This window comes from Macrosteles quadrilineatus, unplaced genomic scaffold (assembly GCF_028750875.1).
Source record: "Macrosteles quadrilineatus isolate MER2022 unplaced genomic scaffold, UCM_ALF_1.0 Scaffold_8__2_contigs__length_117827958, whole genome shotgun sequence".
Classification (NCBI taxonomy): Eukaryota; Metazoa; Arthropoda; class Insecta; order Hemiptera; family Cicadellidae; genus Macrosteles; species Macrosteles quadrilineatus.
Genome location: NW_026542601.1, coordinates 102238657 through 102257442, shown reverse-complemented (window position 1 = coordinate 102257442; position 18786 = coordinate 102238657). Strand labels below are relative to the sequence as shown.

The following is an 18786-nucleotide window of genomic DNA, read 5'->3' as shown; positions in this document are numbered from 1 at the left end:
GTGATACTCGCGCACATCACTCGAAGTATGTTGTGGTAGAACAGGAAGGTGTGACAGGGTAATGTAAATGCGGTAAAAACACAATTTGCTAAACAGGATAGTGTGGCGCCGGCCTTATCAAGCCAATCCGTGGCCGGTTTAGAATATTCAAGACTCTCTTTTGTATTACTTTGTACTTTCACACACTATCCAAACAAAATTCCTAGAAGGCAACTAAAATAGACAATCTTCAATTTTCTTCCTAATAAATACATACCTGAGTATTCTGTGTGCATTGAGTAGGTTGCTGAGTCGGGGGCTGGAAGTTCATTGGCATTGCTGCTGGAAGTTCCGTTGGAGGAGGCATTGACTGCCTAACAACGCCAAAGCCTGTCAGAGGAACTTGTGTGGCTAAGGAGACTGGCCTCACATTACTGGAACATTTCATTAGATTCATGTTTAATATTGAGAGTGTTATGCTTCACAGGGATTCTCAGATTTTTAGCTTTCAAGACCACAAAGCGAAATTTCCGTTTACTACAAGGCAGAATGCTGTGCTGGAGGTGACTTGTGTTCGGTTGGAGCGTGATTGGAAGTGTTTTTCCTATTTCTCCATACAGTCTGTTCAATAAACTGCTTTAGACCAGTGGTGTGGATTGTACAGTAAGTGACAAAACAATTTATTAAAAAGATTGCAACATATTTAAATCAGAAATAGTCAAAATATTGGAATTATTACTAAGTTATTTTAGGATGATAAGGTGAAAGATGTGGAAGCAAGAGGAGTGCAGTGGCGGTAAGTGAAGGAAGAGGAATTGTGGAGGGACAAAAGAAGAAGGAGAGACCTAGTGGACACCCAGATCCAGGGATAACCGGAACAGGACAGGATATATGCATGTATATATGATCAAGGGTACAACTTGCAAAGAGTCCACCCTGTCAAGTCACCTTAGTGGTCTACCCTTAGTTTCAGGTGGGTACACCCTACCAAGCTATGGAGAGCAAGCTGGTCTAGAGGTAGAGCGTGGGACTTGGTCCCCGAACTCCTGGGTAGAAATTCCGCCAATCACCAATGAATTTTATCAAATTTATAATGCGATGATCCCCTCTAAGCCTAGCCTAAAGTGATGTGAAACACAATTCCGAGCTAGAATCTAGAAAAAAATCTACCAGACTCTGCCACAAACAGGCAAACTCATGAGTTTCATATCGGATCTGATTGAGAAGAGATTCCATCCCTATTTCTACAGTTGCTATATATTGGTAGGGGGGACATAATTGATCTAACTGTCCAACACACCATAGCAGTAGACAGAATAACATGGACCAAGTGGCTGAGTCTGTATGCTAACTATTGTTCACACGTTTAGGGACTGTTTTCTTCACATTAAAATGTACAAGGGAACCTAATAGCAAACAGTAATTTTCTCTAATACTACAGGGAAAAAAATAAAACTAGTCAATATTGTGGTTTTTCTAAAGATTTCTGTCAACTTGGTCTAATTGTTGATTTCACACAAAGCATTCATCATATTTTTGTCCATAAAAATGAAGTTTATTTTTTTTATTATTTTTAAAATTAGAGAAATAATAATTACCTTTGAGGTTGTTGGGGAGTAAGAATTTCCTGTACAATGTCAGGTTCATCACTTATAGTCACAGATTCTCTTTGCTGCACATCTTCTTCCACCTGAAAAGATAAAGTTAAAATTAATATTGTATAAATTACTCTTAATGAATTTAATTATTAGTTGATTCTTAAAGATTATTTATGTTGCTAACACAGCAGCAAAGTTCTTTTTATCACCATGAACTTGTATAAAGCAGACTAGTAAAACTTAAAAAAATAAATTTAATATGAGCTAACATACAGTAGGCAAAAAAGTTTATTTTTACTGTAAATCCACCGATATAAAAAAAATTTAGTTAAATAGAGTTTAACCCTATGGTTTAGGCACAGAACTAAAATTTCAAAATGATTCTATCAAAGAAAGACTCTTATCCTTAAGCTCAATCAACCCATTCATATTTGTTTGCGCAAATGTGTGCTCACACCTGATGTGTGCCAATGAATGTATGAAATTCACTTACAAAAAAATTAACAATAGTGTACTGCGTGACTCAACTCTACTTGCTGTTCAAATAGCCGCATAATCAACTCGACAGAAAGATCTATTACTTGTTCACCCCACTATATTTATAATTAGCTACTCCACGTGAGGAGAGCTCGTTGGAGAACTGTAGAAGACAATACTACTTTTAATATACTGACTAAAATTTGTTTTCCATATTGCACCCACACACCTGACGTTCCCCTGAGTTGCTGGAGTCAGTGAAAAGATCCACAGGGCTGATAGGTCTGTACACACGTCGGGGCGCCGGGGGAGGGCTGTCCGGGAGGCGGTTGGGCCGGCGCTGGGGCTCTCCCTCAAAGTGGTGTGAGCGGCGCCGCTTGATGCCCCTGTGACCTGATGGTGCTAGGTCATCTACCAACCAGTCTTCAACTACTTCATCTTCTGCCACTAGGGCACTGTGCTCAACTCTTGGTGGACTCTGAACAAATATGGGATGACCCTTACTACTTATGGGTAACTCTTTTTACTTAGTTTGTAAAATGTGTAAAATATTAACCTTAACTATTTTTTAAATTTAAAGTACATTTATGTCTGTTTTAGAGTGCGAATCAACAGGCTTACCTGTTATTAAGTTATCATACCTGTGGTGAAGGAAATGTTGTGTGTTTCCGCCGCAGACTTTTCATTGCTTCTTCGTACTCTCTTGTAGCTGTTGTACTTTTCTTTGATGGTACTTCAAGTTCTTCTCCACTTCTTCGCAAGGAGGAACTAGATGACCTTGATCTATCTTTATCAGAAAATCTATGTTTGGATGATTGAACATCCTCCTCAAAACTCCTCCTTTTGTTGGATGGCACTAACAAAATAAAAACTTAGGTAGATTGAAATGAATAAAAAAAAAAATAATTAATTATTACGAATGATTACTTAAATTGCAAAGGGCTTAAATTAATTTGAAGGTAAGTAGAAATAACTTTTCAGAGTAACATTCAGTCACCCTACACTCCTTTGTCCACTCGCTATCCAAAACTGGTCTTCACTCCACTGTTCATTTTTGGGGTAGACTTCCGTATCTGTTGGCACAAACAACCGAATGAAAATATCTATCGATATATTGATTATTTTATATATCGTTTGGCTAGTTAGATAAGGAAAACTTAACCTAACTAACCAAACGAATCGAATGACACAATCGAATAATAAATATTTTAATTCGGTTGTTTGTGCCAACAGATACGGAAGTCTACCCCATTGTTGTCCATGATGTAAATGTTTACTATCATTACATTGTTACATTGTAAAATAGATGCGATTCTGTATATTTTAATTGTATTGATTGTGGGAGATGAATTAGGGAAGAATGGAGTGAAGAGTGAACTGACTTGTGAAGATTTTTTACTGCCAAAGACCAGCTTATATCTAAGCCAGTACTATTCAAAATATCTAGGTCTTCTGGTTCCCCTCCAAATTATATAAACTACTGACTTTTTTAGCATGTTTCTACTGATTACTAGATCAGTACTACATACTCAAATATCCAATTATGATTTTGATCTCTACAATACCATCAGCTCGAATTGTAAGCTTAACCACCACTTCTGTCACAATATCCTCCTGTAATTATTAGCCTATTTCTTTAACTTAATACCAAAATTTTAAGGGTTGCAGTTGACTCTGATTCAATAAGACTAATGTGATAGAAGTCACACTCCCAATCATGTAATGTTTAGATTTTTGGAAGCAAGCCAACAATAATCAATTCTGCCTAGGATCACATACAGGTTTTGGTTAAGGTTTTAGCCTTAGACTTAAAAGAGAGCTCAAAAAACTGCCTGTTGCCTATTGGAGATCAGAGACATACCTTCCACCTTGTGAGACAAATGTCATGTTAACTTGGACTTTATTATTAAATTATCACAACTTTATTTTCATTTTGTAAAATCTTTGATCCTGAGCTAGGGTCTGGACAAAAAAAAACTTAAATAACCGATGAGTCTAGAGCAATATGTACTGGGGTAGAAATACCTTGTCTTTGTGAAGGATAATCCCTGGTGTTTTCCAAATGCCCTCTTGACGTTGATGGCTGACTTGTGAAAGAAGAGGTAACAGGTGAAGGGGATCTCCTTTCAGATTCTGGATTGTGTCCAGCTGGAAAAGGGGGAAATGTTATCACAAAGCTAAACATATCGTTATTCAAATGTGCTAGATTTACTAGCTAACTGAAAACAAGACAATTTTTGAATTTTCTGACATTTGACATCAGCATTTCTAACCTAAGAAGAAAAGTAGTGAGCCCAGGAAACCACTACTTCCAAGTAGTCCAGGTCAAATGAAACAGACTAAATATGAAGAAAGAAAGTGGTGTTCTAAGTCCCCATTTGGGTACCCCTATTACCTTGTACAGAAAAGGTAACAATGTCAATAGTGTATTATATTCTGAATTATCAAACCAGTAAACTACTGAAGCACTCAAAACTGAAACTAAGTACAATGTTACATGTGTGTTTTACTATACATATAGTATGTGTACACAATTTTTCGGAACACACCTAACATTTTTACAACATGTTGTCAAATTATTATCCTTTAGAATTAATTAATTAAGAAAGATAGTTAAAGAAATTTAAGATTAAATTATTAACTCTTTGCCCTCGAATGGTTGCTGGCCACAGCTGTTTTTGGGTCAGCTCGTAATTGTTCATGCAGCGCTGTGCCTCTCGGGTTGTATGGCCAGCCATTGTGGTTTCTCTGTTAGGTTGGCCACCATTCTGCCAACCTTTTTACATCAGCTTGTATCAAGTATTTTAGTTTTTCTAAATATTATAGTTAAGGCTAATGTTTTACACATTAAAACCAAAAAAATAAATTCAAATAAGTCCAATTATATTTTATTAAAAGCTAATGAAATAAGAAACCTTACAAACTAACATTTTAATATTTTGTGAGTCAGGGTACTATCTCTGTTTAGTGCTACAACCTACAGAAGAATTACTAAACAATGTTAACAAGTGTAGGATGGCCACCTATGCTGGCTGAACGAGCTGGCAGGGAAATCAGTAGAGGCCAATAGCGCTGGCCATACGACCTGAGAGGAACTTCCTCTAAAATGGCTTTGAGACCGCAAAGGGTTTTAAGGGAATCTGCATTCATGAGGTCCGGTTTGATTTAAATAACATATATTTTCATACTATAAATATGAAAAAGAATACAGCTTGCTTTTTAGACACAATTTTCACTTCAATTCAAAGTACATAATAATTTGTCTTTTCACTCTTTTCGTTTCTTTCAGCAACACAAACGAGGTTTTTAATCCTCTAACCTGATGAGGAGGGAAGGATGAGTATAGAATGCCTTGCGTAATTCTTTACTGACTCTGAACAGATCCTTCTTTAGCAAAAATCATACTATGGTGTGGTGAAAGAATTATATAGTTTGCTTAGTTACCTTTTTGGTTCTTTTCTGTTAATTCACTGCCACTACTTTTTTTAATTGCAATTCCGATATTTTTAACAGTTAGCCTATGAATATATCAATTATAAAATTACTATTCCAAACTAACCTAACCAACCAAACTTGCGGATTATGAAAAAAATTTGGGTAGTGAATAAATGGAATTGCAATTAAAGAAATAACAAGCTGTTGGCCCGTCCTACGTACGGGAATCGAGTAGTCAATTAAAACTGAATATGATTCAGAACAGCTAGTTTACAACTTGGTGGCCGATTCACACACACTGGCTTTGAGTACAGTAGCTTTATACCACCTTCCATAGGCATAGGCCTACTATCACTTACCGTACCTTATTTTACCACCTTGGCCACTGAAACCTCTAAAATGATCCTGGCCTCCCGTTCTCTTCTATCCCCTGCCATTTCTAAGGAAGATACCAGTCTGAAGATGTCTTTCATTACTTGGTCTTCTTCCAAGTGGTCGTCTACCTTGTAGTACTCCTTGGAATACACTTTTAAAAGTTGAAGTATCTTCTCTCCGCCATGCAAAGCCTGCCCAGCCCATCCGAGATCTGAGCCTTTTGGAATGTACCCCTTTATCAAGTTTCTGAATCATACAGTACTACTGGGATAGTTATGATATGGTATGAATCGATTTTGGTTTCTACTGACACCCTGCAGCTTATTGGTCAGTTTTCTGGAGACCTACTACACCGGTTGACATTTTCATTACGAATAAAATGTGTACTGTATGCAGTCATACTTATATTCAAACATCTAGAAAAAGATGTATCAACACGTAAACCACTTGCATTTTAAAGGATTAAGCACTTATACTTAGACGAATTACATTTATAACAAAACTTGATTATACGTTTAAAATGTTGAGTTCAAAATTACACTTAATCTCCTGATAACATAGATCTTTTACGGTAGAAAATAAACTGCATTTTAAAATATTGTGTAGGCAAACTCTGACGATCAATAATTTTGTATACAAAATACTTGTAACAGAAACATTTTAATGACAGTTAGAAACAAGCTGTTAGTTAAACCACCACTAAAACTACTTTAACTCGTCCGTCGGCTGCTAGACTTTTTGAAAATTAAAACTTAATTTCTAAAAAACTGAAACCCTAAACTAAAATTATGGCTTCGACATTCCCTAGTTCTCAAAATTATCTTTCTTTCAACACAAAAATCATAAAAATCCGTCAAGGGGTTGATTCAGAATCGTGAAATAAAAAAACCCTGTTTCGTTTTAATATATAGGATGGTAATGAATCAACGGAAAATGATCTTTTTAGGAATGCATACAAAATATCTACATTCCAGAGATGTATTACGATTATTGATCAACATAAGCTTTACCAGACGCCACAGCTTACATGTAAGATATAACTACAGATTTGTTACCTTTTTTCAAAGCAACCCTGAGTGTTTTGACAACATCATCATACTGGGCAAGAGTTTCAGGGTCCAAGTCTGATTTTGTTTCCTTTTTGCTTCTTCTTCGCCAAGCCATCAGGCAATCCAGAACAGTTTCTCCCTGTGAGGAAAACAACTTATACATTGCAGTAGGCACCACAGACTTAAATCAAACTACTGACATTGTGATTACTATTTACATAACCATTATTCCATACATACTGTATTTGATTGTATTTGATAGAAAATTTAGAGGGAAAGTCAAACAAAACGGACTACTAAAGTACCAGCCATGGTTGGCTTGGTTCCTAGTGATAAAAAGTGATGAATGATTGAGATGGACTGGAAGTGAAAAGGACGTGGGAAGATATGATAAAACCTGTGTTAAAGTTTTACCCACTTTCAAAACAAAAATGAACATAGCTAAATTATTGAACCTCCATGATGTGCTTATATCAAGTGCTGATTTCTGTTAAATACACCAACTTTATGAGCAAGCCAAATTGAAAGGATAACTGATGGTACCGTAGTTTTGAGAAAGACAACCATAGTATATTTTATGTAACATAAACTATTATGTAATGAAAAAAATAGATAAAAATAACTATGGGAAAAACTTAATTTTTAACTGTAACTTTCTCTGTGAGTGGCTTATTAAATTATTTCTTTTTAATTGAAAACATGGCTACAGCTGGTCATTAGGTGAAATATCTACTTTAGTTAGGGATAGACAGGATTGAATTTTGAGTTTGGGACGGGACCGGATTTTTATTTACTTCCCAATTTTTGGGAAGGGATGGGATGGATTTTTTTCCAAGTGCAAAAAAATGGTAAAAAAAAATCATTTACAAGAACCATCAATGGGTAAAAATACTAAAACTACTCAGATATTGCAAAACTTTTGACTAACAAATTTCAGATTTGGTGAATTTAATGGTAGAAACACACATACAGCAATTCAGAGCGGAGCGATCCAGAGCGAGCTTTAGCAGTGCGACTGAGAGCGACTGACGTCGCACACATGCGGCGACTAGTGAGAGCGACACGAACGGGAGCTTGATCATTTCCAGGATATCACACAGTAAGTAAGCACGCAATTTGCAGCACAGCGAAAACACGTGGCTAAAAACATTCATTTTGCGTTCTTCTAACCGACCGGAATGGTTGCATGAAGTGAATGGAGGAAGGGAGGTACATGGTAAATATCACCATTTGTTTCCAGTTCTTAAGAAGCATTAATCACGATTCATGCAATACATGTCTACCTCAATCTTTGAATACATTCTTTCATAAATAGAAGGTTCGAAAGGTTCCAAATTGCTCCGCTTGTGACGCATAGCGACACGCTATATTTTACATAGTGTGTGCCGTTCGCGAAGCCGGGCTGCATGACTATCTCGTTGCCTGCCGCGACTGCATAAACGCGCTATCCCCACTGTTGTAACTCTTTATAACATAATAAAAGATAAATCAGATAAAAAAGTGTATTATATAGAATAGAAACTAAACATAAACAATAGTAATCAATAAGAATAAAGATCATATGATCAGCTGGTAATTCAAATGCAGTCTATTAGAAATTATAACAATCTTCCCCACATAAGTTTTGAGCTCACACATAAGCCTCAAGGTAACTTGGCGGTTGTCGAACACGTGTTGACCTACGTAACTGAGGTGACTCAACTTCATCGGGAATCTGGATGTCACATTCAGGATGCTGAGCCTCCACTACCGGTATTTGGCCAGTCGAGGAACGTCGAGGTGATTGATCTTGAATTCTGACTTCATCAGGAAAATGGATGCCACATTCAGGATGTTGAGCCTCCACTACTGGTATTTGACCAGTCGTGGAACGCCGTTGTAGCGTACGACCGACAATGGTTGAACCACTGTTTGTAGAGCGTTGTAATGTTGGTATCCCTGGAATATTGAACCTAACAGTACGTCTTTGGATATCTTCTGACTGTTGGTTAGTGGAGCGTCTTTGATTATCTTCTTCCCGTTGATTTGTCGTTTTAGGCGGTACTCTTGTTCTTATGAGTTGATTGATGTGCCTTTTGATTAAGCGTCCAGAGTCAAGCTTTACCATGTAATGTCGATAGCCCAGTTTGGATTGGATGGTTCCAAATTCCCAGATTTCGGCATTTCCAGAGTAAAGGCGAACTTGGGCTCTATCTCCTACTCTCATCGATCTTACATGTTTTGTCTGCCTAACTTCTTTTTCTTTATTTATCTTCTTTGGAATAGGAAATATGGCATCCAGCTCTATTCTTAATCTTCTGTGCAAATAAAGTTCTGCTGGGCTTTTCCCACATGCAAGTGGTGTGGCTCTGTAGCGTAAAAGCATTTTCCTGACCTTTTCTGGCATGGTGCCCTTTTCATTTGCCATTGATTTTAAACGTTTCTTCACAGTTTGAACATTTCTTTCGGCTAATCCATTTGTAGCTGGATGGCCTGGGGCAATAAATTTTTGGGTAATACCATGATCAATACAGAAGGCTTTGAATACATCGCTTGTGAAAATTGATGCATTATCGGTGACCAATGAATTGGGGTAGCCATGGAATGAAAATATTTCTTGAAGTGTGTGTATTGTTGTTTCAGTTGTAGGAGAATGTCTCATGACTCGGACCTCTGCCCATTTTGACTTGGCATCAATGGCAACTAGAAAATGATGACCCTCGAAAGGACCTGCATAGTCTATATGTAGACGTTCCCAATTGGAGTGAGGCTGATCCCACGGGTGTACTATCACCTTCGGGGGGTTGTTACGGAGCTTAGCACAGATTTCACAAGATCTAACTAGGTCTTCTATGTCATGGTTCATCCCTTCCCAGTACACATACCGCCTTGCAAGTTGTTTCATTTTTGTTATACCGATATGTGTTGTGTGAAGTTCTCTCAAAATTGAATTTTTAAGGCTCTGTGGAATGACAACTCGATCTTGCCAAAAGAGAATTCCATCAAGAAGGGTGTAGGGTGTGTCTTCGTTGCTTGTTTGTAGAGTTTTCATAAGAGATTTGAGATGAGAATCGTTTAATGTTGCACTTGCAATGGTCCGATTCGTGATAGCAGTTGAAGAAATTTGGAAAAGTGACTCAGCATACAGAAGGTGAACTTCTTCATTTATCTTCATATCAGTTGATCTTGAGTCTTGAGACAAAGGTGCTCGAGATAAACAATCAGCATTTTCATTTTCATCTCCTGATTTGTTTTTCAACTTATAATTGAATCCAGATAGAAATGAAGCATATCGAAGTAATCGAGCTGTTGTCATTTTCGGCAAAGAGTGGTCATGACTAAAGATTCTGCTCAAAGGCTTATTATCTGTGACAAGAGTGAACTGGCTTCCATACAAGTAGTTATGAAACTTTCCAACAGAAAATATAATAGCAAGTGCCTCTCGATCTAGTTGATTATAATTTTGTTCTGCAGGTGTTAGTGATCTGGATGTGTAAGCGATAGGGCGTTCATGACCATTTACGATGTGGCTAAGTATTCCCGCAATGCCAACAGGGCTTGCATCGCAAGAAAGTACAACTGGCAATTTTGGATCATAAGGAATCAGGACTCTGTCACTGCAAATCTCTTGCTTGAGCTTTTGGAAGGATGATTCACATTCTGTCGTCCATTGAAAACGGTGTTTCTTCTTGAGCAACTCCCTTAAGGGGCAGGACAACGTAGATAGATTTGGAATGAAACGTGAGTAATAAGTAATCATTCCAAGAAATCTTCTGACCTCATCAGCGTCGTGCGGTCTTGACATTTCCATCACTGCCTTTATCTTCTCGGGAGATTTGCTGATTTTATTTTGCTCAATCAGGTGTCCTAAGTATTCAATCTTTGTTTAAAAAAATGTACATTTCTTTCGATTTAGATGTAAGTCGTATTCTGTTAGTCTTCTTAAACACATTCGAAGGTTGTGAGCACATTCTGCTTGGGTTGCTCCATGGACGACTATGTCATCGAAATAAGCTTCACACTTATTAAGTCCATTGAGGATTTGTGACAAAATTCTGTTGAATTCTGAGGGAGCGGTTTTTATGCCAAAACTGAGACGGTTCATGAGAAAGGTTCCCTTATGTGTTGACATAGTTTGGATTTCACTACTTTCTTTGTCTACTGCTAAATGTAAGTACGCTTTATAAAGGTCAAGTTTGCAAAAGTATTTGGAATTTCGGAGACTGTTAAGAACATCTTCAACCGTCCTTATAGGAAAATTAGCCGAGACTAACCTCTCGTTTACACCGCACTTGTAATCCACACAAAGTCTCAGTCCACCATCTGGTTTGGGAATGATGACGAGAGGTGATCCCCAGTCACTTGTCGCAATCGGAGTGATGATTCCCTCTTTTTCTAAAGATTCCAACTCCTTTTCAACACGTTCTCTAAGTGCATATGGGACATCACGTTCTTTTGTAAATACCGGTTTTGCGTTATCTCTTAAAGTTAATGAAACTTTAATGTTAGGAACACAACCAATTTTTTCCTCAAAAATTGAAGCAAACTCATTCAGAATGTTATTCATATCTTGAAAGTTCTTTCTGTCGCCATCAACCAAATGGACTTTTGGATTAGTTTTCATGTCATGATCGATTTGTTTTAGTTCAATGTCGAAAGCACGGATCAAATCTCTACCTAAAATAGGATCGTGGCCTGATGAAACTACATACACTTCTGCTTTTAAAGATCGTTCTTTATATTGCAATGTAACTTTTGCTTTTCCTTTACATGGCACAATATCATTGGAATAAGCTCGAAAATTTAGATTTGAAGGTTGAAGATCTATTCCCAAATTCAATGCTAAGAACTTATCCTCTGGTAAAATTGTGTACCGTGCACCAGAATCTACTTCCATCTTCAGTTTCTTGTGGTTTATCGCTACCTCTACTATGTACTTTCCATGTCCAGGTTCAATTTCGTAGAGGTTGATGATTTTCTGATCTTTGGATACTGAATTGATTATGTTGCATGCCCCGTAGGAACAATCAGATTGTGAGTCATTGATCATATCATTGTCAGAGAATCGGTTAACTTGTTTACTTGAAGCATATTTCTTGGTCAGGGTATTGATGCAAACTTTTTGAATGTGGCCATTCTTCTTACATGCTTCACAGAATAGTTTTTCACGCCTTATTCGACACTGGTTTGATCGGTGGTTAGATGTTCCACATCTGAAGCAAAGATTGTTGATTCCTAAGGACTCATAATCGATTCTTTGGCTTGATCGATGCTTGTATGATGGCTTTTTCCAGGGAGATGATGTTGATGATGATGATGATGATGTCCGAGTGGATGGATGATCGTGTCTAGTGGTCTTCTGAATTTTCATTATATCTGGCACTGAAGAACTAGGGATCAGAGGTTTTGAAATGTTTGAAAGTTCCTTGCACTGGATTTGGGCTGCTTCAAGAGCTATAGCTCTCCTGACTATTTCATCAAAGTTCTCTTCCTTTCCTTGTAAAAGTTGTTCTCGAATGCTATTATCACGAATGCCCCTAATGAATTGAGCCCTTAAGAAAATGTGAGCTGTTGAAATGTTTTCTCTGCATTCACATTTTATGTAAAATTCACAGTCAGCAAGTCGTTTTTGCAAACTTGCAACATAGTCAGGTATGTTTTCACTTTCTGATTGGTAAGTGGAGAAAAAGTAATGCTGCGACACTACAGTATTCTTTTTAGGCGATAGCATTTCGCCAAAGGCTTCAACTAGCTGTTCATATTCCAAGTCTTTGATTTTCTTTGTAGGTCCTTTGAATGCAACTAAGTTGTTGTAATGGATAGAACCGATTGATGCACATAGAATTTGAGCTTTTTTAGTTTTGTTTGACACATTCTTCATGCTGAGATAGTTTTCAAATCGTTCAATATAGGCTGAAAATCTTTCTTTTTCTGAGTTGTAACTTTCAAATTGAGCAGTTGGATCTGGTGTGTTATCTTTCATTTTTTGTTCTAGTTTCTCAAACAACAGAAATAGAAGATCCATTTGTTGTTTCTGGCCTTCTATGAATTTGTCAAATTGTTCTGAGTTCATTTTGTTGTTGTAACTTGAATGTTCCTAAGCCTGAGATGTAGTTATTAACATGTTATTTGAAGAAAAGGTAATTGAAAAAAAAAAATGTAACTGGTCATTAATGTATGAATAAACAAATTTATACTTTTACCTCGTCGCCAAAACTGTTGTAACTCTTTATAACATAATAAAAGATAAATCAGATAAAAAAGTGTATTATTCCATTAACATAGAATAGAAACTAAACATAAACAATAGTAATCAATAAGAATAAAGATCATATGATCAGCTGGTAATTCAAATGCAGTCTATTAGAAATTATAACACCCACCCTCCTAGACTCTTGTCCTCTCCTCCTTCTTGTTCAACCAACCGTCAGACGAAAAGGAAGCCAAAAATTCGCCGAACCGGACTCTCATGTTACGGATAAGTTTTTTACCTTAGCTTAGGACTAAAATTAATAGCAATAATGTCTGGCTAGTTCAGGAAACAAGCGGGGAGCCCTTCTGGCTCACCCGACTATTGAAATGAGGTCAATTAACTCTTAGCTGAGATGGCTGCCTTCAGCACCCATCCTTATCGAACATGAAATATTAAACCACATGTTTCCAGAATGTAACTTAGCAATTATTTCCAGTTATCCAAGTTCAGTTCTTAGTGGGAAGGATAGATTAATATGTAAATAGTTAGTTCCATAGTTCAAATCAAAGCTGGCTAGGCAGGTGTTCTGATCTGGGTAAAAGGTCTCCGTCCCTCTGGTCCCCAGCAATCTTCCTAATTTTATTGGTAGCAGATTCAGCAGGCTTAAATTAAGTTTGGTCCAGACACACCTATTCCTAACCTATTAGCCTTACCCTGTTTATTCCCTCCTGATTACCCGAATTCCCTCCTCCATACCATTAACCACCCATTACCCCATCATCTAACCCTCACCGAACGGCCCCCCAGCTACACGCTTCCGGTAGAATGGGCATACAGAGCGGACTACTGGCGAAAGGGGAACTAAAAATGTCCACTAGAAAAACAAACGAGATTGTTCCGAAGCTAACCGCTACGCTCGCAACAGCTATCTGTGTGCGCTTTACTACTTGATTGTATGGGTTTGATTTTGTCACTCTAAATCGCCCAGCTCCGCTCCGCTCCCAGTCGCTGTATGTGTGTTTCTACCCTAAGTGTGAAACATCAGTCTCAATATAAAATGCCCAAAGCTGACCAGAAACAATCCATAGGTGTTTAAACAGACAATCACTGCGTTTTTAAAAACTGTATGGTGTTTTAAGGCCCGCGTTCGTGACGCCATTGTAAACTTGTGTCGCTGTCACGGAGCCATCTTCAACATGTGCTGCATTCGTGTCATAATCGTGAACTTGTCCCGAGATTTACCTTGTTGTTTCGCATGACAGGTGACGCCCCTCTTCGCAGCAGCAGCTGTATCACAGTCAGGTTGCCGCATGTGGCTGCGTCCAGTAATGGAGTCGTTCCATCACTTTGGTCGCCTCCTCGGTCATTTATGATAGCTCCGTGGTCCAGCAACTCCTCCACAACCTCCAGGTGTCCGAGGTTGCAAGCCTCGTGGAGTGGCAACCATCCTGCATTGTCTCTCACGTTCACAGGATGACCCTGTGGGATGAAATGTCTTGAATCAACAGATAGAAATGTAAATATTTCACTTTATGTAAATATTAAAGAATTAAAAAGCAATAAAAAAATAATAATAGCAATATAAAACTCTAATAATCCTAAGTTTGTATACCGAGAGGAGAGTGAAGGACTGGTGGCCAGCTGTTGACCTTGCCTTTGCCTGCCTCTAAACGTCTTGTCACGATGCGTAAAACATGTTTATCAAAGCTACGGTAGGACCTGAACATTACAATAATGAGCTGTGCTCCCCAAAGCAGAATGGTTCCTACGTGTCAGCAACGGCCTGTGAAAACCTCAAAATGTGTCCGCAAGCGCTAAAACTAAAAAGCTAAATAATGACTTATATACCGGTATATATATATATATTCACTCTTTAGGGCTACTAGTAATATAGTTAAATAAAATAAGTAAATTTCAATAACTTGTATAGTCTACTTTTAAAACAAAAAACTAAAAAACTATTAAGGGGTAGGCATAATCAGGTTATTTAAATTTACTTTTTTTTAAATACGTATATATACACATACCTTAACAAGTGTTAACAAGGTCTTCAGAAGTAAAACTTTAAATGTACTATAGTTTCTTTATATAAACACACTAGGGATGGACGGGATTGAAATTTTAGTTCGGGACGGGACGGGACGGGATTTTTATTTCCTTCCCGATTTTCGGGACGGGATGGGACAGGATCAGGTCCAGATCATACACAATTCATAACACAAAAAATTTCTTCAGGGTTATATGTTTTGAGGCGTATGTCACTATTATGTAGCCTGGACACCCTAAAATCAATATATTTTGCCCATATACATTCCCATCTGTCTTATGGTCTGGCAATCTATGGAGGAACGTCTAAACAAAATTTAGATACAGTTCTGAAACTCCAAAAAAAAGCTATAAGAATCATGTTATACTTGAACAAACGAATAACTGTGAAGGATAAATTTTCAAAACTACATATTTTGACTGTCTATGATCAGTATATAGTAGAATGTATTATGTGTGTCAAAAATCAACTACACAATTTGGAAATTAGAAAAAATGTCCATTCATATGACACTAGAAATAAGAATGATATAAATTTATCAAAACATAACCTCAGCTTCTTTGAAAAAAAGGGAACCTTTATGGGATCAAAATTTTTAAACCATCTTCCTACAAAATTAAAAAGTAAAATAAACCAAAATAATTTCAAAAAACTAGTTAAGAATCATCTGTTGCAAACGAGTTATTATTCATTTGAAGAGTTTTTTCAATGTAAAAACGACTAAATAAATAAGGTTGAGGTGCTCTGATGGAAAAAAATAAAAAAATGAAACTGTATATGCGGTTCTTACTTTTCTGTAAATCGAAATCAAAATGCATACAAATTAGTTATAGTCTGACACTATTCATGTATGTACATACAATATGAATAAAGAATTTTTGATTTGATTTGATTTGATTTGAGGATTTTTTTCTGTGCATAAAAAAAAGTACTGTATTGCAGTTACCAAAAAAACATACGAAATCATTTGTGGCACTGATCTATAAAAACCAAAAAATGGGTAACAATTTACAGGTACCTATAGAAACTTGTGACTCGCGGGTCACGGGGTGGTCGTCTGTAGAACTCACGGTCACGGCGTGATCGTCGTCATGACTCGCGGTCACGGCGCGATCGTCGGTATGACTCCGCGGTCACGGGGTTATCGTCGGTATGACTCCACGGTCACGGTGCGATCGTCGTCATGACTCGCGGTCACGGCGCGATCGTCGGTATGACTCGCGGTCACGGCTCGATCGTCAGCATGACTCCGCCATCACGGCATGATCGTCAGTATGACTCCGCGGTCACGGCGCGATCGTCGGTAGGACTCTGCGGTCACGGCGTGATCGTCGGTAGGACTCTGCGGTCACGGCGCGATCATCGGTAGGACTCCGCGGTCACGGGGTTATCGTCGGTATGACTCCACGGTCACGGCACGATCGTCGTCATGACTCGCGGTCACGGCGCGATCGTCGGTATGACTCGCGGTCACGGCGAGATCGTCGGTAGGACTCCGCGGTCACGGCGCGATCGTCAGTATGACTCGCCATCATGGCATGACCGTCAGTATGACTCCGCGGTCACGGCGCGATCGTCGGTATGACTCGCGGTCACGGCGTGATCGTCGGTATGACTCGTGGTCACAGCGTGATCGTCGGTAGGACTTCGCGGTCACGGCGCGATCGTCGTTATGACTCCGCGGTCACGGCGTGACTGTCGGTATGACTCCGCGGTCACAGCCCGATCGTCGTTATGACTCGCGGTCACGGTGCGATTGTCGGTCCAATAATCGCGGCCACGGCGCGATCGTCGTTATGACTCCGTAAATGTGTCCGCAGGCCCGCGTTTCTCGGCGTTTCGTGTCCGCGACAATGTCTCAGCGTCGCTCGTTGTTCTGCTTTGGGGGCTGTGCTGATACGTGTTAGTGGAGAGACTGGGTCCGACATGGCTCACAACATCACTGCCAGGGATTTGTAGACTATTGGGCTTTTGTCTGAGCTCTTACTGGATATTTACTCTTCTAATAAACTTAACAAAAAAAAAAAAAAAAAAAAGAAACCTGTTGAGTTCTTTATTCATTTCTGACCAAAGCCAGTATATTCAAATTACAAAGAGAAGCATAGTATACAAGAGGTACAATATAGATGTGCAACATTATGTAGATGTTGACTATACTGTATAAATCTATATGTATTTCCCACAGTTTAAAAAATATTACTGTTACCTGATCCAACAGTTTTCTAACGAGTGCAATATTTCCGTTGATGCTAGCAACATGAAGAGGATACTCTCCTTTTTCATTCCGACGTAAATTTCTGGTCGGACATCTTTTGCGTGCTCGATGGGTTTCTCCAGGCTCAGGCTCGTCGTCTAAAACAGTCATTATTGAATCAGGATTTTAAGTTAACCCTTTGAGGAGGAATTTTTTCCCCATTTTTCGGCGAGTATAGGTTGCCATTTTAGCAGTCAGGAAAATGGTGCCCGGCGACCTAAACTCGCCATTCGACCGCAAAAATTAACTTTTTTAATTTTTTAAAATTAATTATTATAAATGTTTCAGCTTAAGGCCTAAGTGAAATTTTTGCAAAATGGTAGGTAGTGTGATAGAAAATATTCCCAGCTGATGTTGAATATTGTTGATTGTTTATGTTGACTGCTTTGCAATAATTTTTTTTATGTACTACACTCAACTCTTACTAATAAATATCATTAGGCTACTTGTGAATTGTGTAACTTTTTCGATGCTAAAATTTTCTTTTTGTAATTTTCCTAAGAATGCTAGAGTTTGACTTATTTCGTCCAAAAGGTGCTAGGCTTGCCACAGAGGCAGTCTAGTGTGCGAGAAATAAATCGGTAAAAAAATGTCATCTCCAAAGTCCTAATGAACGATATATTAGGCCTCGATTGTATAAAGAAACGAAAGAAAGCATCACTGTTTCGAAACAAGAACCGAGTCAACCGATATGCCCATTTAAACTCACACGATCGAATGTTGTGCCGGCACGATATATATCGCCGCTTAGCTCTTTTCGGATGAAACAAGAACAACGATATATCGATCCGTAGCACTTTTCGAGAAAAGACGCACAACGATATATCATTGCTTAGCAATAAAGGGTTAAATAAAGCCTACTCTTTAAAGGCAAACAATCTTTACTTTATTCTGTAACAGACGGAGGTTTTTTTAAGGAAGTTTCTCAAACTTAAACCACCTTTTATACTGAGCCTATAAAATTGTAAGCTAGAATATATCCCTAAATTATTAATTTAACTTTTTAAACTATCAGTTTTATCAAACCTACTCTGACTATTTTTCTTGCGTAAAACCTAGAAAACAGCATCTAAGACCTTGGTGTAAAAGGTTTCAGTTCATCCCATATTTTCTGTTTTATGTTCACCCAATGATTTTTAGATATTTGAATATCTTTCTATTACACATGTTATTAGGATTCACAGATGTTCTGAATAAATTGTTATTATGTTGTTTGTATTGATGAAAAAGGTATTCATAAATGTATGGACAAAGTGGCCGCCATAACTATGGCAAGAAAACCTGAGAATGTAAGCGAGCTCAGGACATTTTTAGGCTTTCTTGCATTAGTTATGTCAGCCACTTTGTCCATAGTCCATACATTTATGGACAATACACTTTTCATCACTTTCCCTTAGAGC

General features: G+C 38.1%; 1 protein-coding gene across 1 annotated transcript in view; it reads right to left on the bottom strand.

Annotated features, from left to right (window-relative positions):
• LOC129000622 (tonsoku-like protein) overlaps positions 1 to 18786 on the bottom strand; it is a 47324-nt gene that overhangs the window by 14115 nt on the left and 14423 nt on the right. Inside the window, exons 12-19 of the mRNA XM_054427584.1 lie at positions 17339 to 17484; positions 14328 to 14564; positions 6920 to 7052; positions 4080 to 4202; positions 2696 to 2910; positions 2284 to 2532; positions 1578 to 1669; positions 257 to 413 (exon numbers count right to left, since the gene is read on the bottom strand). Coding sequence (XP_054283559.1) covers positions 257 to 413; positions 1578 to 1669; positions 2284 to 2532; positions 2696 to 2910; positions 4080 to 4202; positions 6920 to 7052; positions 14328 to 14564; positions 17339 to 17484 — 1352 coding nt within the window. The remainder of the gene's footprint in view (positions 1 to 256; positions 414 to 1577; positions 1670 to 2283; positions 2533 to 2695; positions 2911 to 4079; positions 4203 to 6919; positions 7053 to 14327; positions 14565 to 17338; positions 17485 to 18786) is intronic.